Here is a 26,943-nt window from a genome sequence, read left to right as displayed (position 1 = left end):
GGATTTATGTGGAATAATCACATAATGAGGAAAGGCCACATGGTATGTGTTATATTGCTGCTATATGGATTTCCAGTGTGTTCTCTCAGTGTCAAGGGGTTACAAGGAGATGCCCTCAAAACTTGTCGGCCTTTAAGTCAGGGGTGCCCAAACTTTTTCAAAGAGGGCCAGATTTGATGAAGTGAACATGCGTGAGGGCTGACCAAAGTTGTGCTTTTTTTAGGATTGAAGTTGTTGAGCTTTTTTTTAGGATTTGACCTCAATAAATAAACTGCCACAGGGGCCAGATAAAACCTGCCCCCTGAACGGACTTTGGACATGCCTGCTTTAAGTGATCTGTGTCACTTATCGCCCACCTCAGAAAAGCATGAGACGTTTGGTGAGGAATCTCCTTGAAGTGGCAGTTCTGTGGGATCTCCTCTGGAGTTCCATGTTTATTTCTGCAGAGAAAACTGAGACACTTTTCTCCTCAGAACAGAAAAGGATGTGAGCAATCATGTGGGCAGAGACATGGGAGTTGCCCTCCAGCTGAGGAGTTTCCCGCTCTTTTTCTCCCTGAAGGTGCCAGTATATAAGGATTAAATTGCCTCCCTTTCAAGATCCGACTCTCTTTCTTTCTCCCCACAAGTCCTGAAAGGGTCAGAAGAGAATTTCCAAGGGCAGTACTCCTCAGAGGGCCACAGTCCAACAAACAAACAAACAGACAAATATTCCCTCAGGATTTCCCCCTGAGGATTCAAAAGGGCTTTGTTCCAAGGGAAGACCCCGTAATATATCAATGTGGAAGCATTTACAAAAGCAGTTAACTCTTCTACATAGCTAAAGTTTAAAATATATAGAATTATGTCATGAGTCTGTGAGGAGTTTGAAGAGTTACTGGGTGGATGAAACTGAAATATGGGCTTATCCCCTTTCAATTTTCACGAGGCTTTGACCTTAGCCTCTTAAGAAGACATATCTGCCTGTGTTTTATCAGGTTTTCAATTAATTGGCATTAGGAACTCCTGAATTATGCAGCTTCAGCAGAGTTAAGTTTTCTGTAGAAAAGTGTAACTTGGCTAAGGCTTGCAGAAGACATTAGATAAACGTTTAGGTGCTAACCTGTTTTTCTGCCTACATCTCACCAGTCCAGAATTACATGACATGTTTACAGATGTTTACTTCTTGTAAGCGGCCCTGTGGTCTTTTGATGAAGGGTGGTATATAAATTTAACTAATAATAATAATTTCTACATTGCCTGATTAAGAGGAACAGACACTCCCAAACCTTCTAGTAGTGCATTCTGTCCCCTTTTAAACATTAGTTTAAGTGTGATGATGGCTGGAATATATCTTACAATAAATTTCTGTTTACTGGGGATTATGGATGGCATTCTGCCTAGCTCTCCTTCTAGCTTTGGGTTATAAAACTTATAAAGGATTTGCATACATTTTTTTGTGAAGATAGAATCCAATGTGTTGACTTAGCATGATTCTGTGGGTCAAATACCAGAATTCAGTTAAGTTCCTGGTAGACCTGGCCATAGCACTCCCTATACGTGACTTCTGATCAGGTGGACGTGTCTTGGTGCAATATAATGTTTTACTCGGAAGGGGTATTCGGGCAGAGAAATGTTGGAGCGGTTCTGCTTTGTGGCAGGAATGACAGCTGAATTTCCCCAGCCAAGTCCCTCAGGGAGGACTTTCACACACAACTTTTGGTCTTTTGAGGTTTGTGCATGGACAGAAACAAAGGATTCTGGCATGGAAACTCCCAAGCTTAATGACTGCGATGGAGAACTAGAAGTCTTTGTCTTCCTCTTCTGCATCCCTGTTGACCCAAGTGGAACAAGAACAGGCAAAATAATAAATCCATCGAGTCTTGCTGGGAAATATGCAAATGAACCAAACTGCCGGGAACTGACTAATTTCAAAAGCTGCACCCTTGATTTCTGCAGTGACCTCGTTATGCAGCAAAGGCCTCATACCTCAGTGGCAAATCGAATGTTTTGCATACAGTGCACGTCCCAGGTTCAACTCCACCATCTCCAATCAAATGGCTCTGAAGTAGCAAGGGTCAAAGAGACTCTTCTGCCCAAGAGCTGTAAGAAATAAAGCCAGTCGGAGGACACATTGCAGGGCTAGGTGAGCTAATGGTTTGACTCAGGGACGTCTTAGTCATTGAGGCTACTGGCGCAAGGTGCCACAGTGCCATGGCCTGAGAAGGGCGCCTACGCCTTCCAGCCCCGCCGGCAGCACCGCTCTCGCCCACCTCTTCTCGGGCTGCGGACACGGGAGGCCGTTGGTGAGCCTCCCATGGGCGCTGCAGCCAGGGCTCCTTGGACACCAGCGCCACGCTCCCGCTTCGGCCAAGCAGGTGGAGGCAGAGGTGGAGCACACCTGGCAGCATCCCCACCTGCCCCTCTGCACCCCTGGCTGCCTGCTGCACCTGGCCCTGCCAGGCGGAGCACGAGGGGCGCCGGAGGGATCTTCGCGCCAGGGCGCCAGATTTACTTAAGACTGCCCTGAGCGTGCTAAACAGCTTTCTACTGTGTGTCATTCCCATTTTGCAATACCCATCTTACAAAGGGATTAGAGTTCTTTACAATTCTGTGAGGGAGGGATAATTTGAGAGTGACTCACAAGGAAAAGGAAGAATGTAGCAGAGGTTTAAATCAAAAAGAGTTTGGGTGAATCCCAAAACTTGCTATTGTGCCTCTTTCATTTTTCAAGAACTTCCTACACCTGACAAGTTCCTGTTGCAATGTGCAGCTCTTCATCAGAAGAGATGGCAGGCCATATGTAAAAGAATGTTATTATAGTGCTATTTTTCTAGGAAAAGAGGTGCCAGAACTCACCATGAATGCATCACTTGTTCTCTTATAATGGCAATGGTGCCCACCTGAGAGGTGCTGGAACTGAGTTCTGGTTGAAAAAAACCAAAACCACTGGTTATTATTATGAAAACAATAACCATAAGATAACTGCGGAGCCTGGAGGCAATCAGTTAGGTCACATATCCATAGCAGTGACCAGAGAAGGAATGACCGCTGGGAGGAGCGCAGAGAGAAGAAAGGCCATGTTGCAGGCGTCTTCAGCTGCCCAGCTGCAACAAAACATGTCTCTCTGCATTTCTCTCTACAGCCCCAGCAGGCACTGTAACTTTCCGACAGTTTGACTTCACCCCAAAGGCGCACTCTTCCATTGTCTCCTGAGACAGATGAATGCCAACCAAACCTAAGATTAAGCTGTTGGGAGATCCATTTCCCCGTGTGCAGTCATGGGTTTATTGTTTATCACATGACTGGGTATGTGGTTTGATTCCACAAAGTGGGAAGTGACGGAAGACAGGATGTTTTGTCTTACTGCGTTCCCTTAAGTGGAACTATTGTCCTTTGTTCTTTCTCTTTGCTGTGTGATGCTAGAGAGAGAGGGACCCATGTTGAAGTGCTCTGACTGTGTACCGTGTTTCTCCTAAAATAAGACACCGTCTTATATATTTTTTTCGCTCAACAAAACACAGTATGGCTTATTTTCAGGGGATGTCTTATTTTAACCGCGTCGCATCGGTACGCTGCATAGCCACACCTCTCCAGGCTGTTTTAATGGGAGGTACCACATCACTATGGCTTATTTTCGGGGTATGGCTTATTTTTGGGGAACGGCTTATATTTCGCAAATGCATAGAAATCTTGCTATGGCTTATTTTATGGCTATGTTTATTTTAGGAGAAACAGGGTATATGTAATAAAGTAGGTTAGCCAACATGCTGAGTTGCTGTGGTCCATTACACAACTGGGCAAACCTCTGCGCATGCCTAAGAGTGTGTTGATGTACTCTCACATCAATCACTATGCTGTCTGGGGGCTGAAGAATCTGAGAAGCTCCCGAATGATCGCCCAGGAAGGAGGGAACATGCCAGTCAGGCATGTGTCTCTGCCAGGGTCCTACGTGTGTGTAGGCTGTTTCCTGACATAAGCCCCCTGGAGATCATCGTATGCCACCCAGCTCTCAAGCAGCTTCGGAGGCAAGTCCTAGAAGTATCCCTTCTAAAGTCACCTGGCAACTGCCATTCCGCTCCTCCTTTCCATGACTATCCAAGTGGCACAGCTTTCTTCTGGAGAGCCGAACCTCCAGCAGGCAAGAAGAACCGCAGCAGTGAGACCAGTCATAGTCTGATTCAGTCTTGGAAACTGGGACAAGTTATCCCTTCCAAAACAAAAGACAGGTCGTAGTATGCATTTGGAGGCTCAAGTCAAGGGGCTGTTCCTCATTTTAAAAGCTCTGAAGCAAGGGTTGTGAACCTTTCTTGGACTCATGGGCATATTTACAAACCAGAGAAACAGGGCAGGATCTTTTCACTTGTGGCACCAACCTTGTAGAACGTTCCCCTGCCTCCCGTGGCCCCATCCTTCACTGTATTCTTTTCAGCCCCGCTGAAGACATTCTTATTTAGACAAGCCTACCCAGATGTTCAGGAAGCTTGTAGGAGTTTTAATTGGTTTTGGTCTGTTCTACTGTGGTTTTAACTGCAGCTCTAATTTTTTTTTAGTGGTAATTTTATTGTTTTATCTTTTTTGTAAACTGCCTTGAGGTTCCCCCCCCCTACAACCAAGCAGTGTATTAATTTTATGGAACGAATATAAATCAATAAATAAAAGTCACTTGAGCTTGATACTTCTCTATTGCCACCAGTTTACATGAGAGCAAATGTAAATTCCTTGCCCAGAGAATCGTACAACCTAAACTGGAAACATGTGAATGAAAGCTCAGAGTAAAGTAGGGGAGGGGGGAATCAATGATATAAATGAATGGATAAATTATCAACAGTGCTATGAGCTGAAAAGGTACGGGAGATGCAAGGATTTCAAATGGAGAGAGGAAGGATGAGCTGTAAGGGATAAATGTGAACAAAACTTGGGTACTTGTCACAGGGGTTGGACTAGCTAAGAACACAAACTGAGGATTTTTGATAAAGGGTTTATCCAAAACTGAAACACCAGAACAAGACTGCAAACTAACAATATATTTAGCCTGATGTGTTCTTAATTTGCAACCTCTGGGTGCAATTCTACGCCACGATCTTCCAATTCTTCGTCTTCCTGTGCAAGCATTTCAGCTTGCCAGATGGAAGGAGCCCCACTCCCTGCCTGGGACTGGCTAAATACTGAGGAGTGGTGGCCGGATACAGACGGGTAGGCACCTGGAGAAAGGAGGGTTGGAGACTTGGAAGAAGAAGCCAGTAATCTGGGGAAGCCTGTAACAGCCGGAGAAGAGACTCAGAGGCAAGAGAAGCTGCAGGATTGGAGAGTGAAGAACAGGTGCAGGAGGAAGGAGAGATAGGTCAGGCTGGTGTCGAGTCAAGGGCTTCTACACCTCCTCCTTCAGCCCCCAAATATCCTCTTCCTCTGTATCCCAGGACCAAGAGAGGATGGAAGGAGGAGGAGCAGAAACAGGTTTCACGCAGGCATAGTCTTCAGCTGCTTGCACACAGTTCAGGTGGGGGAGATACATAGCTGTCTCATCAGGTGCTCACCTGGGAGTAACTAAGAGATGTGTGACTGATGGGCATGCCTTTCCCTAAGTATAAAGGTAAAGGTAAAGGGACCCCTGACAATTAAGTCCAGTCGCAAACGACTATGGGGTTGTGGTGCTCATCTCGCTTTACAGGCTGAGGGAGCCGGCATTTGTCTGCTTCCGCAGAGTTTTTTCCAGGTCATGTGGCCAGCATAACTAAGCCGCTTCTGGCGAAACCAGAGCAGCGCACGGAAACGCCGTTTACCTTCCTGTTGGAGCGGTACCTATTTATCTACTTGCACTGCGTGCTTTCGAACTGCTAGAAGAAGAAGAAGAAGAGTTTGGATTTGATATCCCGCTTTTCACTACCCGAAGGAGTCTCAAAGCGGCTCACATTCTCCTTTCCCTTCCTCCCCCACAACAATCACTCTGTGAGGTGAGTGGGGCTGAGAGACTTCAAAGAAGTGTGACTAGCCCAAGGTCACCCAGCAGCTGCATGTGGAGGAGTGGAGACGCGAACCCGGTTCCCCAGATTACGAGTCTACCACTCTTAACCACTACACCACACTGGCTCTCTAGGTTGGCAGGAGCTGGGACCGAGCAACGGGAGCTCACCCCTTCGAGGGGATTTGAACCGCCGACCTTCTGATCGGCAAGCCCAAGAGGCTCAGTGGTTTAGACCACAGCGCCACCCACGTCCCTTCCCTAAGTATACTTTCGGCAGTTAATAGCTAATTCCTCACTCTGGACACTTTTTTGTATGACAGTGACATGCACTATTCTGAGAGTTCTGGCAGAGCCACTCATAATGGGGCACAGGGGAAGGAAGGGGGGAAGCACCACTGTGTAAGCAGCAGTCCTTGTGCAGGGGGGCATAAGAACATAAGAGGGCCCTGCTGGATCAGGCCAATGGTGCATGTAGCCCAGCATCCTGTTCTCACAGTGGAGTGGCCAGCCAGATAGAATCATAGAATCATAGAGTTGGAAGAGACCACAAGGGCCATCCAGTCCAACCCCCTGCCAAGCAGGAAACACCATCAAAGCATTCCTGACAGATGGCTGTCAAGCCTCCGCTTAAAGACCTCCAAAGAAGGAGACTCCACCACACTCCTTGGCAGCAAATTCCACGGTCGGACAGCTCTTACTGTCAGGAAGTTCTTCCTAATGTTTAGGTGGAATCTTCTTTCTTGTAGTTTGAATCCATTGCCCCGTGTCCGCTTCTCTGGAGCAGCAGAAAACAACCTTTCTCCCTCCTCTATATGACATCCTTTGATATATTTGAACATGGCTATCATATCACCCCCTAACCTTCTCTTCTCCAGGCTAAACATACCCAGCTCCCTAAGCCGTTCCTCATAAGGCATCGTTTCCAGGTCTTTGACCATTTTGGTTGCCCTCGTCTGGACACGTTCCAGCTTGTCAGTATCCTTCTTGAACTGTGGGATACCTGTGGGAAACCCACAAGCAGGATTCGAGCACAAGATCACTCTTGCTTCCTGCGATTTCTAGCAACTGGTATTCCAAAGCATTAATGCCTCCAAACTGTGGTGGCATAGCACAGCAGTCGTGATTAATAGCCATCTCATCCATGAATTTGTCTAATCCTCTTTACAAGTCGTCCAAGTTGATGATCGTCATTGAGTCCTGGGAGAGCGAGCTCCCTAGATAAACGATGCACTCTGTGAATAAGTATCTGCCCTGAATCTTCCATCAAGCAGTTTCACTGGATGTCCAGGAGTTCCAGTATTCCGAAGGAAAATACTCTCCCCCCCCATCCACTTTCTTCATGCTATGCATAATTTTATAAACTTCTATCGTGTCGCCTCTTACTCCCCTTTCCTCCAAAGCATCTCAAACGCTGCAACCATTCTTCATAGGGGAATTGCTCCATTATAATTTTTTGAGGTCTGGCTGCCAGAACTGTACACAGTATTAGAAACACAGTCACAACATGATAGGTTTTTGCAACAGCATTGGTGGTTTTATTTGCAATTCTTTAATGCTGGTGGGGCTTCTTAGGTGAATCCCAGCCTCTGAAGTTACAATTTGGCCAGGCCAGTAAAAAACGAGTTAGCTAACTAAAGCTGTAAACCAACTGAAAGTTTTCAGGTGAGGTTAATTTGCATATTTTGCTTTTATATTACCAAATAAGACAGAGGATGTTTTAAGGGGAAACCACCACTCTTTAAAATGATTATTATTTTTTGCGGGGGTGGGGTGGGGAACTGCTGAAATTCTCTAGCACCACAAAATAAAGAGGGAGTGGGAAATAAATTCCACCCCAGGAAGAAAGCACCCCTACAGATTCCTGAATATATTTACACCCTTTCCCAACCCGCCTGCACCCAAAGCTGACTCAGTTTTATTTACATGCTGTGACTGTGTCTCAAATACACTGCTGAGGGCAAGTAATTTGAACACTTTTACAACCAAAGAAAGTTCCCCCAAGTTCCCCTAATCCATCCCTAGCAATAAACAGAACATCTGCCAGCATTTGCAACAACAAAAAGCACAGGATGATGTTCCATTGGATCTCCTCCAGGTGAGCAGCCAATGTTTCGAGATAGGTATGCCAACTTAATGCTGATCTAGTAAGTTACCTGCTTTTGTATTTCTCAACGGCACATTCTGGAGGTCATGCAGTAAGGCTCGGTGACCATGGAATGCCCCCTTATAAAAGTACAGTGTGGTGTTATCTCTGGAGCAGCAGTGGCCGTTCAGACATGGGGAAGTGAGCATTTCCCATCATTGTCCTCTGAACAGTCACAACCGCGTCGGATTTTTTAAAAAACTATTATGTGCTTGAATTTACTTGGGTTTCCTGCTTCTCCAAAACAATCTTTCATTGTGGACAGTCCCTATTAAATTGGGGAGCTGGGCTTGGGTTTTGTTTTTCTTCAGCCCAAGGTCCACGTTCTCTTGTGGGCAACCTTCCGGATGTCCAGCCATGGGCATGACCAGAAGGGAAAGTGAGCACTCCAAGGAGGCGACCTTCTAACAAAACGTAAGCCAGAGGTTTCTGCAAACACACACAGATGCAACGTTCCCACCTGGGAAGCCAGAGACATTCTGACAGTTCAAGTACATGGTCCAGCCAGGCTAGTGCACTCAAGGACGGCTCAGAAGAGGGCTGGCAATGGGGGTGTGTGTGTGTGTGTGTGTGTGTGACCTGGGGAATGTACCCTGGACTGGACAGAGAGGACTAGAAGAAGAAGAAGAGTTTGGATTTGATATCCCGCTTTTCACTACCCGAAGGAGTCTCAAAGCGGCTAACATTCTCCTTTCCCTTCCTCCCCCACAACAAACACTCTGTGAGGTGAGTGGGGCTGAGAGACTTCAGAGAAGTGTGACTAGCCCAAGGTCACCCAGCAGCTGCATGTGGAGGAGTGGAGACACGAACCCGGTTCCCCAGATAACGAGTCTACCGCTCTTAACCACTACACCACACTGGCTCCCACCTCTGGGTCTCAGGTTTCCCACTCCTACACAGCACCAGCACAAGAGATTGCACCACCTGAGCTGTCGCCCTCACTTCTCCTCTCTCCCACCCCCCCCACTCCTGTCCACTTTCCCCTCTTTTGCTGCCAGATCAGGACTAACAATAGTACTGCATCTCTGCCTCCCTGCCTATTCTTAGAAAGGGCCAAGTGGGTCCTTCCTCAGTTAGGTGACCAGGAGTGTACCTGCACTGCCACGAGTAGAAATGTGTTTTCAACATAGAAGAAAAGCTTAAAAGTAACAAGTAACAGGCGAGGTTGGTAACAGGCGAGCGGGTAGCAGAGGGTCTTGCTGGGTGTGCAGCTGGGAGCAGCAGCAGGAACAGGGCAGGGAGAAAATGAAGCAAGTAAACCAGAGTCTCGGGATGGTGGCCTTGCCAATTTTCTGTTGCCCGAGGGAATAGTCTCCACATGCTTCATGGAAGAGATGGTTCCGTTCTGGTATTAAATTCAAAGCCTGCATGGAACGGCTGCGTTGTTTAGTCTTTGCTCATAGCTGCTAGAAAACTTTACAGATGCTTATTAAATGTACATGCATTACAAAGAGCCAGTGTGACATTGGAGTTGGACAAGGGAGCCGGGCACCTGGCTTCAAGTTGTCACCCTTACGGAACACGCCTACTCAGAAGTTTCATTGGAAGTGAAGTAATCCAGTGTTTGTATAATGGTAATGTTGGAAGATCCAGCAATAGAACTAATTTGACCCGGCTACACCAGATGGAAGGACCGTCTCGTTTAGCATCCTGCTTTCCAACTGTTTACATTGTTGCCCAGTTCCGAGTAATTCCAAGGATCCTGTGAAACAGAGTTGGAAGAGACAGAAGTTTAGAAGATTTGGAGTACATGGCTTACTGCTACAGTCATCAAGGATTATTTAATGGTGACCGACACCCCTGAGGCAAAACAGCTAACAGCTAAAGCATGATACATGGGTACACCTATTGCTTAGGGCAGGGGTCAGCAAACTAAGGCCTGGGGGGCCAGATCAGGCCCAATTGCCTTCAGGATCCGGCCCGCAGACTGTCTGTGGATCGGCATGGGGATTCAGTTCGTTCGGGCTGCACCATTTTCCCCTGTGCCATTCCGTTCCCCCCCTCTCCCTCACACACACTGCGGTGGTGCCTCCTCCCTCCCTCCCTCCCTCCCTCCCTCCCTCCCTGGCTTCTCCCTGCCCTGCCTAGAGGAGGAAGGGGGCTGGGCTGAGCTGGCTGAGTGCCATTTTAAGTAGCCCCTCTCCAGAGCCAGCCCTTTTGTGCCGCTCACCTCCCCACCACCACCACCACTGCTGCCCTGGTGCTCCTGTGGGCCAGAGAGTGGAGCAGATGAGCTCACTCTACCTACCCACAAGAAGAAGCAGCGGCTGGGGCTGGGTGGTGGGGAGGAGGACTACTTGCCCCCCTCACATCTTCTTCCAGCTTACCCCCCGTCTGAGGGACAGTGGACTGCCCCGCAGCTAAAAAAAATTGCCGACCCCTGGCTTAGGGGCACAGCATCATGATGTCTCGTGCCACACACACACACACACACACAAGAACTATCATGGATTAATCACCATACTGTCCAATATCTCAATACTCTTTCAGGAGAGACAGTTCACACATTTGGCTTGTAGTGGAGCAGCCCGTACAAACCAAGCTTATGATACTTACTAATGGGAATTGAATGAGTAAAGCAAAATCTCTGCAAAGTGCTTTAGGTAAAGCTGAAGATGGATTTCAGCACGAGAGAATTGAGGGCATGCCTAATTTGATGTGGGCATATTTATTTATGCATATTTATTTGGGAATATGTTCCACAGTTCTGAATGAACAGGCATAGCATTGACCTGCAACTCCTACGCCTGTTTATTGACATATATGCAGGTTGTTATCTTGACCCTTTGAATTAGAGACGCTGCCACGGATTAAATCCTAGTACAGCGGTACCTCAGTTTAAGAACAGTCCTGTTTACAAACAATTCAATTTACGAACTCCGCAAAACTGGAAGTAGTGTCTAAGAATGGAATCTGAACGGTGGAAGGGCACTGGCGGCGGGAGGCCCCATTAGGGAAAGCGCGCCTCAGTTAAAGAACGGTTTCGGTTTAAGAACAGACTTCTGGAACGGATTAAGTTTGTAAACCGAGGTACCGCTGTACTTTGTTCTATCTAGCGTGAAACTTATACTCCCTCTTGTGGCTCTTTAGACAGCAAGAAACTGTTGTGGGTTGGAGCCAAATCCACCAGAAAGGAGTTCAATGTTTAATAAGCAGCCTGACTACAGGGGGAGTTGTTTTCTCAAAGGATTACTTTAGACATTGTCATTACAGTACAAACTGTACAGCAGGGTTTTGTAATAATTGACCCAGAGGCTTTGTCTTGTGTAAGCCCTAAGCCAGTGATTCCACAACTTTCACAGATCATCTGAAAATTGAAACAAAACAAAACAAAACAAAACAAATCCTTCCAGTAGCACCTTAGAGACCAACTAAGTATCTGAAGAAGTGTGCATGCACACGAAAGCTCATACCAATAACAAACTTAGTTGGTCTCTAAGGTGCTACTGGAAGGATTTTTTTTTAAAAAAATTGTTTCAACTACGGCAGACCAACACGGCTACCTACCTGCATCTGAAAATTGCTGAGGGTTTTGGCAGATCACTTAATAGTTTTTGTGCCTGTCGTAGCAATCATAAACTGCTGGGCTAGACGCTGCATGGTTGTTAATTGCAGCTTTATTGCTTTTAGAAACTTCTTATCTGTTGTATTCTTTTGCATTCAATAGAATTCAAATTGGAAACACAATAAAAACACAATGCAAGAAATAAAAGCTGCAGTTTAAATGCAATATTGATATTTAATGTGGCAGATGTGCTGCCTCTCGTCATCAATCAAGTATCCACAGATACACTGCGGAGCACTTAAACAAAGCAATGGTGGTCCATAGACCAGTTTGGGAATCCCTGCCTTTGGTAAAAATCACTCTTGCAAAAGGCTTCAATATTTCTACTTATTAAAAGGAAATTGATATCTTCCTACCCCCCCCCCACCAGCGTCACCTACCGTGAATCATAACTGAGGTTAGTAGGACTTAAGAACCTAGGATCATGTAATCAACCCCGTTGGTCCACCCAGGTCAGTACTGCCTACACTGATTGACAGCATCACTCCAGGGTTTCAGCCAGGTGCCATTCTCCGCTCTACCTGGAGAGACGCTGGCAATAGAACCCAGGAACTTCTCAATGTAAGCTACAACCTTACGTTAGCACTTGCCATCTCCCTGGGATTTATTTATTTTTAAGGTGCTTGAGCACAAGTTCAAAGATGCCTGCTCAAATACCAGAATTGAGGCGGGGAGCAGAGATCCAGCTATTTAGGGAAGGGAGAATAAGCTCCATCCAGATGAATGAATTTTGCGGACAGAGAGTGGCAGCAGATCCATGCAGATCCATGGCTGAAGAAACCGCAGAATGGGACCCGATTCTGAACACACCCCTCTAGGGGCGGGGGTCGTCAACTGCCCCTTGGGCGATCGATCACCCAATTGCCCCAGCCGCTGTTTCGAGCGGGTCGCTGGGTTTCTGGTCCTCGAACCGAATCGCCACAGGCTGCTTTCCGCATTTCTCCCCCACTTGTCCTCATCGCTTTTCCAGGAAGCGCGCAAATTTGGAAACGCTGGGGGTGAGGGGTCGTCCCTTTCGTTGCGCCGCAGGGTGCCAGGTTTTGGGATTTCCCTTGGGGTGGAGCTACCTGGAAACCATATAAGCGGCGGGGAGCAAATGCCGCGCCAAGGCGAGCCCACCATCGAAACCGCAGCAAGCCGAGGTAAAGGGCGGGCAGGGGCGGGGCGCCGGCCGAGTCGGCTCCGGCGACGGAAGAGGCGCGCGAGGCTCGGAGAGGTCCGCCAGCCCGCGTGCGCCTCGCCGTGCGCCTTGGCGCGCAGTGGCGAAGCGTTTGGTGGCATTGCCTTGAATAGAAAGCCGGGTGCGCGCGTAGATCGCCTTCCGAGGGAACGTGTGATGATGATTCGTGTCTCAGGTTTCAGTTAGGGTCATCTGCGCTGCTTTCCTAGCGGAGATGAACCGTTCCTGGGTTCGCGTGGTCGCGACGGCTGCATGTGGGTCCGTGTTCTGGTGCGAGGAGGTATGTGTGCAGATACAGGTGTTGACATGATGCTGTCAGGAGGTCAGGGGCGGACTTTGGTATAATACGGCGCCCTGAGCTAGGACAAATTTGGCGCTGCCCCTGAATATTTATTATTTCCACATTTGGGTAGCAGTTGCTTGTGTAATGGAATCTTCTCTGTAGGTACCCGCACAAACTAGTTGGTTGTTATCATCATCATCATCATCATCATCACACCAGGTCTTCTCTGCAGTGGTGCCTTCCCATCAGATGGTCAAGGTGACAAAGACCTACACAACCTTAGAAGACATCTGAAGGCAGCCCTGTATCAGGAGGTTTTTAATGTTTGATGTTCTGTTATGTTTTTATATGTGCTGGAAGCCACCCAGAGTGGCTGGGAAAACCCAGCCAGATGAGCAGGGCATAAATAATAAAATTATTATTATTATTAAATTTATTACTTATTATTATTATTATTAGCATCTTCGGCACGGTGCCCTGTGCTGAGGGAACGTAAGGGTCCGTCAGTGCTGTTTTCCTGGCGGAGATGACGATTTCCTGCGTGTTCATGTGCGACTGGTGCATGTGCATCTATGTCTGGTGGAGTTATGTGTGTGTGTGTTTGTGTGTAGCTACAGATGTGCATATGAGGCTGTCATTAACTGTCCACCAGGTATACAAAGAACAAAAGAGACTGTTCTTTGTTGAGCAGAATTCTTCCGCTATATTATAGGTTTATTTAAAGTGCTATAATACTGCAAATCCACATACATTCTGAAGCACATTCAACACGCATGGTTTCCCCAAAACTACGTCTGGGAACTGTAGTTAATGGGTGCTGGCATTGTAGCTCTGTAATGGGAGGTTACAGTTTCCAGCATCCTTTGAGAGAAGTGCTTTACATTGTGTTGAATGCGTGCCCAAAGAGGCTGATTTGAACCACTTCATCGAGTCTCTTTTTCGAAAGAATCCTGTCTTACGGATATAAATGCCTTTCCGTCTACCCAATCCTGTAACTTAATACATTTAAATTGGGAAGTATCTATAAGCTGGGAGAAAAGCAGTGTGTGTGTGGTGTGCACACAGCAGTGTTAGAAATTCCCCAGGCACATTTTGCAACCATGTGGAGTGGAGATGTCTTGATGGCAGGTTGGTGACTGACTCTCCAACTGGTTTTATGTCTCTTAGTAACCCTGTGCTGGCTGTGACTGTTGGGAGTTGTAACCCAAAACATCTGGAGGGTATCTGAGATGACTTCATTTGGGCTACTGTGATTAATTTTTTTGGTCCTAGCAGAGATGTCTTAATTGGAAAGATTTGTGTGGCTGGATGCTTCCCAGATCCTTGCGCTATTAGGATATGAGGTCTGTGTCTTGTTTCACATAAGCTAACACACTTTTCATCTTATTTCTTGCTTGGTTTAGCATCTGTTTGGAGAAGGGCTGTGGCTCAGAAGCAGAGCATTCCAGATCTTTGGCATCTCTAGGTGGAGAGCCACTGCTGGTTAGTGTAGACATTATTGGACTTGATGGACTCAAAGAATCATAGACTTGTAGAATTGGAAGGGACCTCAAGGGTCATCTAGTCCAACCCCCTGCAACGAAGAATCACAGCTAAAGCATCCATGGCAGGTGGCCATCCGACTTCTGTTTAAAAACCTCCAGTGAAGGGAGAGTCCCCACCTTCCGAGGGAGTCCATTCCACTGTTGAACTGCTCTTGCTGTCAGAATGTTCTTCCTGAAGTTTAATTGGAATCTCATTTCTTGTCATTTGAAGCCATTGGTTTGGGTCCATTGATAGATAGATGGCTGGTTCCTATTTAACATTGTGTACGAGTCGTATGTCAGCTCCAGTCTCTTTGTGCATCTTCTACTTAATGTACCTGTCTTCAAAGAAACCTCATTCTAAGATAAGCAACCTTGGCTATGATCCAAGGCTGGGTGGGGTAATCCTTAGGTAGGAAGAAGTTACACGCCTCTTGGTGCAGGGGGATGTAGACTAGGGAGTTCAGAGGGAAATGAATTGAACTGGCAGTGGACAGATTCACACCATAGATTGTTTGGATTGTGTGGAACTAGTTGATGGTTGCTTGAAAGTCCCCAATAAAACCCAGCCATGCCATAATCTTGAAATGCCCAAATGTATTGTCAGAAAAAAGGGACCCAGGTGGCGCTGTGGGTTAAACCACAGAGTCTAGGGCTTGCTGATCAGAAGGTTCGAATCCCTGTGACAGGGTGAGCTCCCGTTGCTCAGTCCCTGCTCCTGCCCACCTAGCAGTTCGAAAGCACATCAAAGTGCAAGTAGATAAATACTCCTGCTCCGGCGGGAAGGTAAACGGCGTTTCCCGTGCGCTGCTCTGGTTCGCCAGAAGTGGCTTTGTCATGCTGGCCACATGACCCGGAAGCTGTCTGTGGACAAACGCCGGCTCCCTTGGCCTATGGTATAGAGCGAGATGAGCGCCACAACCCCAGAGTCGGACACGACTGGACCTAATGGTCAGGGGCCCCTTTACATTTACCTATCGTCAGAAAAAGCAGATAAACAGTTGTCTTGACAGCTTGTACGTGCATGTGTTCATCTTTTTAGCAAATGCTGTAAGTGGGGCTATAGCTGTTGTCAGGATAAGCGTGTCTGGTCCAATTAAAGACCCCTCCTGGTAGTAGTGCCACCTCCATTGCTTTTGCCAGATACTGGGAACAAAATGCAAGCTCCCTGGGAATCTCAGAGATTTGTGCATCCCCAAGCAAGGGCTCTATGCCTGAGGCTTCACCAGCTAGCACAAAATGGAAGAACTTCTTCTTCCCCAGCCTACTCAGTGGCCAAAAGTCTGGGCACTGGACTTAGAATTGGACCTCCTTCTCAAGAACTTATGCCAATGCTTTTAATAGCAACAAACTTTTATTTGGAACAAGAACACGGAGAGGATCCTAAGACCCAGTGGGATATAAACTGACTATTAAATCAACACAAAATAAAATAAAAAATTCCTTCCAGTAGCACTTTAGAGACCAACTAAGTTTGTTCTTGGTATGAGCTTGGTATGGGGTATCTGAAGAAGTGTGCATGCACACGAAGCTCATACCAAGAACAAACTTAGAATCATAGAATCATAGAGTTGGAAGAGACCACAAGGGCCATCTAGTCCAACCCCCTGCCAAGCAGGAAACACATCAAAGCATTCCTGACAGATGGCTGTCAAGCCTCTGCTTAAAGACCTCCAGTTGGTCTCTAAGGTGCTACTGGAAGGAATTTTTTATTTTATTTTGTTTTGACTATGGCAGACCAACACGGCTACCTACCTGTAATAAATCAACAGTTTAAGAGTACAGTATTGGGAGTGCAGGACGTGAAAATAAAAAGGACTATCTTAGCCTTGCCAGATACCTGCTCACGAACCTGGACAGGTGTTGTCCAACAGGCAAAAGCTGGTTCATGTGCCTTCATTGTAAAAAAAAAAAGGGGGGGGGAGCCTAAAGTGAACAAGAGGGATAGGACATAGGAGAAAAGAAGGGGAGGTGCTGGGAGCATGAGGTAGATGCTATTTATACCCTTGCTCTCATGCCAGAGACAGTATCCACCAACCAAGACTCAGGGGCTGAATTCCTCCCTCCCTCCCACTTACAGGTCAGTTGATGATGATGTGACACTCCAGCTGTGAGTCATTACACTAATCATGGCTGGATTAAGACCTTTAGAGGCATTTAAGAGATTTTGATGCAAAATAAAAACAACAATAATAAACCATAAATAACATTTTATTTTTTGAAATGAAACGAAACCTACAGCAAGGGGGAAAATAATGTTTATTTCTGTGTGCTTCCGCTTCATTTATATTTGAAAGATGTTCTCCTACTGTTTTTCTAATTGCAAAGCCTTTGATCAGATCCTCAAAACTAATCTTACGTAACACATCTGCTTCTATGCTTAGCTGAGGTAAGGCATTGTTGCATAGTTGTTCTGTTGGGATTTTTAATATACTTCAACTGAGAAAATGAATGCTCAACTGAGCAATTTGTGACCATTCATGTTAAAAATCCAGCGATGGGAAATTTATGTGGTGCCCCCCTTCCCTTGATGCCCTAAGTATGTGCCTGTTTTGCTTAATGGATAATCCAGCCCTGACACAAATTACATTGTGGATAATTATTATTATTATTTATACCCCGCCCATCTGGCTGGGCTTCCCCAGCCACTCTGGGTGGCTTCCAACAAAATATTAAAATACAACAATCCATCAAACATTAAAAGCTTCCCTAAACAGGGCTGCCTTCAGATATCTTCTAAGAGTCTGGTAGTTGTTGTTCTCTTTGACATCTGATGGGAGGGCGTTCCACAGGGCGGGTGCCACTACCGAGAAGGCCCTCTGCCTGGTTCCCTGTAACTTGGCTTCTCGCAATGAGGGAACGTTCAGGTGGATGGGATGCTGCTAGGCCTGAGACAAGGACTCTAAGATAGTCAGGCTTCAATTTCCTTAAATGAGGGAGTAACATTCCCAGGGGATCAGCTCACCCTCCCAGATCACACAACCCTCCAGGTACTCAACCAGCCCAACACAAGACATGGATAGCATCTCTTCACATGACCCTCCACTTGTCTAATCCTGCCACCTGTCTGTGGTTTTGAGGAAGGGTCATGGCAGCTCTGAAAACTAGCCTCCTGTCCTGTATATTCCCACCCCCCCAAAAAAGGGAAACAGCCAATATTGGACAAATTAAGAGGGTGCATTCTACTCTCCAAAGAACAGAACATTCTGTCCCTCCGCATCGCCGCACATTGTGTTCTTTACGGTCTCTTAACAGAAATCTTTTGGCTCCGCGTTTGGGTGTGATTTGTAACAAATGGCACTCTGTTTCTATTAAGTAGTGGGTGGACATAGGAGACGACACAGGGATTCTCCAAGCAGCTCTCTTTATTCTCAGGCTGGAACAGAACTGAACTGAAGGGCTCAGCCAGCCTGCTTATATAGAACTCAGTAACATGCAACAGTGACAACTCTCGCTAACTACCCATTCCGTGAACGGCACTCTCAATCCTTCATTTGTATGTGGACCTGAGTGAGAACTGCAGTCACGGTGGGCAGAGTGAAACTATATACACAACACCCCTAGTGGCCTAGGGGGAGAACTTCAATACATAACAGTTTCCTTTCACTTTTTCTTTCCCAGAACTACACTGCAGCAGACCCCACTTGATTCCAAGAGAGCCAGCAGGACTGTCAGGATCCTCTGTAGTAGTATGCAACTCTACAGCAAGCAGAACCCTTTCAGGACGCTCTCGGAGGTAGAGTTCCCGGCTCCCTTTTGCTTTCGGAGGTCTAGGTTTGCAAGCATAAATACGCTTGAACAGGGTAGAGCTGGAGTGCCCAACGTGGGAGTTGTAGTCCAAATCACCTGGAAGGCACCACACTGTCTACCCTTGGTGTAGAGCAGGTTTGCCAAACGTGGGCCTCCAGCTGTTGTTGGACTACAATTCCCATCATCCCTGACCACTGGTCCTGCTAGCTAGGGATGATGGGACTTGTAGTCCAACAACAGCTGGAGACCCAGGTTTGGAAAACCCTGGTGCAGAGAGAATGGAAGAAGTCTCTCTCTCTCTCTCTCTCTCTCTCTCTCTCTCTCTCATGACTCTAGGGCTTGGCCAAGGGTGGGGGCATCAAGGCCTATTAGCCATGGCAGCTAATGTTCAGAAGCAGCCTGCCTTTGCCTGCTGGGGAGGGTGCAGGGGGGGGTGTGAACTGCAAGGAAGGAGGGCTGTCTTCCTACTCATCGTATGGACTTCCTGGAAGCAGTTGAAATGGGATGCTGCCAAATCCAGCAGAATTCTGCATATGTTAAAGAGAAGCAAGGAACACAGGAGGTGGCAGAGGACAGGTGACTCAATATTCTAAGTGAGGGTTGCATGCATTTCTTTAAGGAAATGTAGCCTTTAAGGAAAGGACGCGGGTGGCGCTGTGGGTTAAATCACAGAGCCTAGGGCTTGCCGATCAGAAAGTCAGCGGTTTGAATCCCCGCGACGGGGTGAGCTCCCGTTGCTTGGTTCCAGCTCCTGCCCACCTAGCAGTTCGAAAGAGCATCAAAGTGCAAGTAGATTAATAGGTACCACTCCGGCAGGAAGGTAAATGGCGTTTCCGTGCACTGCTCCGGTTTCGCCAGAAGCGGCTTATTCATGCTGGCCACATGACCTGGAAAAACTGTCTGCGGACAAACGCTGGCTCCCTCGGCCAGTAAAGCGAGATGAGCGCCACAACCCCAGAGTCGTTCGCGACTGGACTTAACTGTCAGGGATCCCTTTACCTTTATCTTTTTTAAGAAGAGCCTGGTGGATCAGGCCAGTGGCCCATCTAATCCTGCATCCCATTCAGGGACGTCTTAGCCATTGAGGCTACTGGCACAAGGCACCACGGCCTGAGGAGGCCACCTGTGCCCTCCAGCCCCACCTGCAGCACCGCTCTCGCCCACCTGTTCTTGGGCTGCGGATGCAGGGAGGCCGTCTGCGAGCCTCCTGTTGGTGCTGCAGCCAGGGCTCCCTGGACCGCAGTGTTGCGCCGCTGCTTCGGCCAAGCAGGCAGAGGTGGAGGTGGAGGCGGAGCACAGCTGGCAGCGTCCCCACCCGCCCCTCTGCGCCCTCCAGCTGCCCGCTGTGCCTGGCCCTGCCCGGCGGAGCGCAAGTTTGGCGTCCCTGCCCGCCCCGCCGCGCCCTCCGGCTGCCTCCTGCGCCTGGCCCTGCCCAGCGGAGTGCAAGGGGCGCCAGAGGGATCTTTGCACCAGGTGCTGGATTTACTTAAGGCAGCCCTGATCCCAGTCTCACAGTGGCCAACCAGATGCCTGGGAGAAAACCCTCAAGCAGGAACTGACCACGAGCCTACTAGCAAAATGTTAGAAATTTCACCCAATGGCAGAAACCTTTGCCAAGGACAGTTACTGGGAAAGGAACACGGTTGCTGCATCTAGCTCACTTGCTCTTTCCCTTTGCCCTCTAGTGGGTGGTGCTCTACGTCCTGCTCCTGGCCCCCCCATGTTCCAGCAGCTACCCCACCTACAGCAGGCGAGATCGCCAGACCAATGAGGTGTTTGTGTGCAAGCAGTGCCCGCCAGGGACGTACGTGGCCGAAGAGTGCACCAATGATAAGGACACCGTTTGCCAGCCGTGCCCCGCTCTCCACTACACGCAATACTGGAACTACCTCAAGAAGTGCCTGTACTGCAACGTCTTCTGCAACAGCCTGGAAGAAGAGGTGCGGCCGTGCAACGGCACACACAACCGGGCATGCCAGTGCAAGGCAGGCTACCACTCGGATTTGGATTTCTGCATAAAGCACTCCAGCTGCCCCATGGGATCCGGAGTTGCTCGGCCTGGTACGTACTGCAAGTGGCACCTTCACTCTTGATCCCAACAGGCACCGCTTTACTGGGGACAGCCCTTGGTTTTGGCTGGCTGCCCCTGGTAAATCACAGAGGTTAGAATCATAGAATTGTAGAGTCACCAGGGATCATCTAGTCCAGGCACAGGCAAACTCGGCCCCCCAGATGTTTTGAGACTACAATTCCCATCATCCCTGAGCACTGGTCCTGTTAGCTATGGATGATGGGAGTTGTAGTCAAAAAAAAAAAACCTGGAGGGCTGTTTGCCTATGCCTGATCTAGTCCAACCCCCTGCAAAGCAGGAATCGCAGCTAAAGCCTCCCTGACAGATGGCCATCCAACCTCTGCGTAAAAGCACCCACTCAGGGAGAGTCCTCCACCTTCTGAGTGAGTCCATTCCGCTGCCAAAGAGCCCTTCTCATCAGAAAGTTCTTCCTGATGCTTAGTCGGAATCTCCTTTCCTGTCATTTGAATCCATTGGTCAGAGTCCTACCCTCCGGATCAGTGGAAAACAAGCTTGCTCCCTCTTCCATGTGACAGACATCTGACATCCCTCTTCAGACATCTGAAGATGGCTACCATACCTCCTCTCAGTCTGCAATTTTCCAGGCTAAACATACTCAGCTCCTTCAACCGTTCCTCATAAGGCCTGGATTCCAGACCCTTGATCATCCTGGTCGCCTGCCTCTGCACACATTCCAGCTTGTCAATACCTTTCATATATTGTGGGAATCCAGTGCTGGGCTGCTGTGAAGAACGGGCTTCTTCTGAGATGGGAATGCTGTGAAATCTCTCTCCGTTGAAAGCTTCCAATTTTAATATGTGTAAATAAATCATATTTACATATATGTAAAGCTTGGTTTCCAGCTTAGTTTTGCATTTTGATGTTGTCTTGTTATAACGTTATTTTTAAATTTGCACCCCTCCCGGAGGAGCCTGTGCAACTCGTTGGTGTTGCCATTTCCCTCAGGGTGCAGCTGTAGAACCACATTCGCCAACCTGGTTGGCGCAGCCCGTCCTCTCACTCTCTAACGAGGCTCGTTTTGAGCCGTGGTGGTGCCTAATGAATCGTAGGACGATGCTGGGATTTCCCTCGTAGCATAAAGAGCATACTCTATTCTTGGCTTTTGAACCAGGATGGGAGAGAGTTGGGCAGTTGCTGGAAACTGCAAGAAGGGAGAGAGTTCTTGTGCTCAGGTCCTACTTTTGGACTTACCATAAGGGGCATCTGGTTTGGTCACTGTGAGAAGAGGATGCTGGGCTAGATGGGCCATTGGCTGGATCCAGCAGGCTATTCTTATGTTCTTACATGTGCTGCGATTGTACCACTAATAGTACCACTATATTCTGCTCTGGTCAGACCTCACCTGGAATACTGTGTCCAGTTCTGGGCACCACAGTTCAAGAAGGATACTGACAAGCTGGAACGTGTCCAGGGGAGGGCAACCAAAATAGTCAAAGGCCTGGAAACGATGCCTTATGAGGAACGGCTTAGGGAGCTGGAGAAGAGAAGATTAAGGGGTGATATGATAGCCAAGTTCAAATATATAAAAGGATGTCATATAGAGGAGGGTGAAAGTTTGTTTTCTGCTGCTCCAGAGAAGCGGACATGGAGCAATGGATTCAAACTACAAGAAAGAAGATTCCACCTAAACATTAGGAAGAACTTCCTGACAGTGAGAGCTGTTCGGCAGTGGGATTTGCTGCCAAGGAGTGTGGTGGAGTCTCCTTCTTTGGAGGTCTTTAAGCAGAGGCTTGACAACCATCTGTCAGGAATGCTTTGATCGTGTTTCCTGCTTGGCAGGGGGTTGGACTGGATGGCCCTTGTGGTCTCTTCCAACTCTAGGATTCTATGATTCTATTTATTATACTATGCTCTGTAGGGAGGGAGAAATGGGAGTGTCCCCAGAGTCCCCTCTTACAGCTGCTTTTGGTTTTGCAGGGCTAAGCCTCTGCGTTCCAAACAGGTTCCCATCCCAGGCGGAGCTCTCTGCATTGCTAACAGCAAGTGCCCCTGGCCATGATCTAAGTGGTGTCTGAGGTCATGTCTGTCCTCGGATCACCAAGTGACTTGGCAGGAGACCAGCGCTGTTTCCACTTTCACTTTTCTTTCTTAGCCAGGGGGATTCCCTGGAATTATATTTCAGTGAAGGTGATAGTTGCATATCTTGGAAAGGCAGCCTGGTTTTCATAGACGCAGGGGCTGGGCTCAACTTTCACAGACAGCTCATTTCCCCTCTTCCTTGGTTCCCACTCAAGTGACTTTCCAGGGGGAATTAAGACTGATAATACGTGACGCTCTGTGCTCCATGAACAGTGGCGAATTCCGGGAAGGCTCTGCAAAATAGACAGTTGCCACCAGGGCTTTGAATGGGTTTGAAACCAGGTGTGAGCCACTATGGAGGTGCAGAAGCAAGCGTACCGGCCAGAAATGCTCCCTGCAATGCGACATCAGTTTGGCAGCCTTAATTCATTTGCCTTCCTCTAGCCAGTGCCTCTAGCAAGCACCTATGTTTTGTGGAGTATAGTTCTGGTCACAGACCACATGGCTCAAGTCCTCTGTTCTGCCCAATGGGAGATGGCATCAAGTCACAAGTGTGGGCGAGGCCTTTGTCTCTGCCTTGGGCTGGGTGTGCTCAATGGGTGGACTCAGTTCAGAGAAGGTTTGTGGTTTAGTGGTATTTTGCTGAGATTCTTTTCTATATGTTCTGTAATAAACTGGATTTTGGACTTTGAACAAGTTATATTATTCATATACTTTGTGGAAACCTATACCTGACCTATATCTGCCTTTTACTGAATCAGGCTAGCGTAGTGGATTTTTTTTTTTCAATTAACCCCTCCAGTTGTGAAGTTTAAGGCTGCTTTTGTTTTGGTCGGAACAACTGCGGCCACTGGGGAACACACAAAAGTGAAGTCCAGCTGATTATAAGTTACACAGGTTCACCTTAGCTTTACACATGTGTAGAAATTGTGGGAGGAAATGAAACCTTGTGGACCCTCGTGTGTGGGTGAGCAACACAAAGAAATGGCTAGGTGCCTGGATTCAAAATGTGGGGCTTGCACACAGAGAGCCCCAGTAGCAGAGTATTAAACTCGTGAAAGTAAGCACCGCAGATTAAGAACAGATCTAGTCGAGCCATTGCAATATATGTATTAGACCAGGGAGTTCCGAAACTGTGGTCCCTGAGAATTATTCAGGTGGTCTGTAGCGTATTTGTGGTTTAAGGTGGGAGACTGTGCATTCAACACATTGAAGATTCATATTGCTTTTAACTGTATTTTTAATTGCACCTCTATTACAATTTGAACTGCAATATAAAAGAGAGAAAAAACAGCAACGAAAAGCATGCAATTAAAAATCTAGCACGGTGCATTACAATTGCTATGAAATCATTAAGTTGCTGCTTCTCAAACTTTCACTCCACACCGAAATTTTTATTGATAAGAAATACATCGGAAAACAAAAATAATCAACAATGAGCAGTGCTTGGTTTATAACACAGAACACAACTGCTTTATAATATGATCACAGGAAAGATACCTATCCATATTCTGCAAATTAGATAGGTAGATGATAAATATAGATTAGATAGAGATAGATAGATAGATAGATAGATAGATAGATAGATAGATAGATAGATAGATACAGATAGATGATGATAGATGATAGATATAGATAGATGATAGAGATAGATAGATAGATAGATAGATAGATAGATAGATAGATAGATATGATCAATAATAGATAGAGAGATAGATAGATAGATAGATAGATAGATAGATAGATAGATAGATATAGATGATAGATACTGTGCTATGCTACACTGAAACGTTTAAATATTTGATTGTCCTTGAATCTTCCTGCTACACTTGCCATCCTCTCCTGCCACACCAGTGTGGCATGCCACCACACCCTTAGAGAACCCAGCACCAAGTGGTCCTCCAAGACCCTCAGCAATTTTTAAAGTGGTACAGGGGTGGGGGGCGTTACAACATTTGGGAGCCACTGTTCTTAGAGAGTGCCCAGCTCCATTTGGAATTTGAATGCAGTGTTTGCTCACAGGTTTTCTTTGCCATGGCTGTATCTTACAGGCAACCCGCAGGAGGACACTACATGTACCCCATGTCCTCAGGGGACCTTTTCTGACTCCGTTTCCAGCACTGAGGTGTGCCAACCCCACCGGGACTGTTCTAAGCAAGGCCTGGAAGTCAACGTCCCTGGGAACCAGTTCCATGACACCCTCTGCACCTCTTGCAAGAGGAGCAAAGCCAACAGCACCAAGGACAAAGCAGATGAAGCACCAGGTGAGAAGCTGCATGAGGGCACAGGTATCCCCCCTACCCATTTCAAATGGGCATCAAGCACTTGTAACTTACCTTCAGTGAAATTCTGAGCCCTGAAATTTAAGAGTTATTTTGTGCCCTTTCCAGAACTCCCATTGTTGCCGGCTTATGGTCTACCCACCCCATGATCTTATTCCACTTAAATGATCATGGAGAATCCTGAGAACTGTAGTTTGCTAAGGGTGCTGAGAACTGTAGCTCTGTGAAGTCAGCACCCTTAACGAACTGCAGTTCCCAGAATACTCCTTGACTGCTGTAACATATGGTGTGTGGCAGCCCCGTTCTGGATCAGTTGCAGTTTCTGAGTCACACACATAGAGCACGTTGCAGTAGTCATGGCAAGTTTCATACAGTGGTACCTCTGGTTACGTACTTAATTCGTTCTGGAGGTCCATTCTTAACCTGAAACTGTTCTTAACCTGAAGCACCACTTTAGCTAATGGGACCTCCCGCTACCGCTGCACCTCCAGAGCACAATTTCTGTTCTTATCCTGAAGCAAAATTCTTAACCTGAAGCATTATTTCTGGGTTAGCGGATTCTGTAACCTGAAGCGTATGTAACCTGAAGCATATGTAACCCAAGGTGGTACCACTGTACTCAACCCTTTAAAGCTGGGTCAGAGAGCCTGGGAATTTCAAAAACATCACTCTAATGCTGGTCTGTTGAGTTGCCAGTGGATTCTTAAACTATTTTCTGCCCTTGTAACCTACTCCACAAATCCCTTTTTGGATTGAAGCAGGGCTTATCAGGTGCCTAAAAATGACATGTAGAAGTCTACTGAAGAGTACACTACCTAATACCGAGACCTGTTTTGTTCCCCACCCTGCCTTCTCCAGGAAGCGGGGGTGATTGTCAAGACGCCATAATAGACTTTGTGCCTTACCAAGTCGGGTCGCAGAGACGGCTGGAGAGACTGCTGCACAGACTCAACGGAAGCGCACCTGCCGCAGGTTGTGACGAGAAGAGCCCATCAGTGCTGCAGGTGGAACTCCATGCCTTCCTCATCCAGCTCAAGGACACTCTTGGGAAAAAGGTCGTGGTGCAGAAGCTCTGGAAAGCCCTGGACCACATGAAATTGCAGAATATACAAAATAAGATCCAAAAGCTTTTCTTGAGTTCATGAGATTGGACTTGGGTTCAAGTTATAAAAAGGATACACACAAGCAACTCTGAGAAAGATAACCAATACCACATTGGTCTGCAACCGGGACTTTATCTAAGAGGATATTGCCTTCCCTTGGGCTTTGTTTATATATAAAAAAATTCTCCTCTTTAAAAAAATCAAAAATTAAGGGACACAATTTTTAACAAATCTGATTTCCCCCAAGCAGGTGGGGTTGAGCACACGCTGCAATGTATTCCCTGATGAAATTGTGCATCCTGGGGGTCCTGAACATCCAAGGATTTTTTTTAAAAAAGCATTTAACTCAGTATTAGGTCCCCCCCCCCGGCCGTGTGCTACTTATTCTCCCCTGCCACCCAAATGGAACACGCAAAACGAGCATAAATATATCAATAATAACTGATTTATCCTTGCTACAATCCTATCACTGCAGCCCATTTGTTCCAGGAAAGAGTTGGTTTGTGTTGGATTTGTTACACTTGCATATTGTTTTTTTATATATATTTTAATTTATCTTGCCGTTCATAACTCTGGTTTTCTTAGTTGTTGTCGTTTTTATACTGCCCCAACAAACAAGAGGTTGGTGACCAGACAGGATTATCAAGAGGCTAAAATCTGTTTGGAAGGCCAGTGTGTGCAGTTAGGTTTCTGAAATATATAAGCCTAATATTGCCGGATATATCAACAGCATGTTCCACATGAATGAAACATGGGGAAGGGAGAAACAAGGAGCAGTCCATGCAGACAAACTTTCGCCAGCCAAAATTAGTTGAAAGCTTTACCCTGGCATGGAGCCCAGGAGATGTTCCCACAACGAGCTAAGAGCCCAAATTGCTGGAAAGCTTGTTCTTCAAACAACAGCTGAGATTCTCAGGAAGTTCAACATGACCTCAGGATGAGACTAGATCCAACATATTTTTAAATCCAGCATCATTTTCCGATGCTTTATTCCATTTGCTAGAAACCACGGGCGGGGAGAGGGCTCTTGTGTTCTAATCCTGCTTGTGGATATGATTGG

At 47.2% G+C, this 26,943-nt stretch overlaps 1 protein-coding gene across 1 annotated transcript; it reads left to right on the top strand.

Moving 5' to 3' along the window:
* Window positions 1-18,266: 18,266 nt before the first annotated feature.
* Window positions 18,267-25,968, top strand: TNFRSF6B (TNF receptor superfamily member 6b). Its single transcript, XM_033153798.1, has 4 exons — window positions 18,267-18,373; window positions 20,073-20,448; window positions 24,550-24,762; window positions 25,639-25,968. Exons 1-4 carry the CDS (start codon window positions 18,329-18,331, stop codon window positions 25,923-25,925), a joined length of 921 nt encoding a protein of 306 aa, XP_033009689.1. The 5' UTR covers window positions 18,267-18,328; the 3' UTR covers window positions 25,926-25,968.
* The last annotated feature ends 975 nt before the right edge of the window (window positions 25,969-26,943 follow it).

Source organism: Lacerta agilis, chromosome 6, assembly GCF_009819535.1.
Source record: "Lacerta agilis isolate rLacAgi1 chromosome 6, rLacAgi1.pri, whole genome shotgun sequence".
Lineage (NCBI taxonomy): Eukaryota > Metazoa > Chordata > Lepidosauria > Squamata > Lacertidae > Lacerta > Lacerta agilis.
The sequence above is the reverse complement of the archived record's forward strand: the minus strand, read 5'-3'. Positions and strand labels throughout refer to the sequence as shown.

Excerpts from the sequence above, each read along its gene's own strand:
- TNFRSF6B (XM_033153798.1), top strand. The coding sequence starts at position 18,329 with ATGCAACTCTACAGCAAGCAGAACCCTTTCAGGACGCTCTCGGAG. Across the intron at positions 18,374-20,072 it reads CTTTCAGGACGCTCTCGGAG|TGGGTGGTGCTCTACGTCCT; the intron begins GTAGAGTTCCCG and ends TTTGCCCTCTAG. Across the intron at positions 20,449-24,549 it reads ATCCGGAGTTGCTCGGCCTG|GCAACCCGCAGGAGGACACT; the intron begins GTACGTACTGCA and ends TGTATCTTACAG.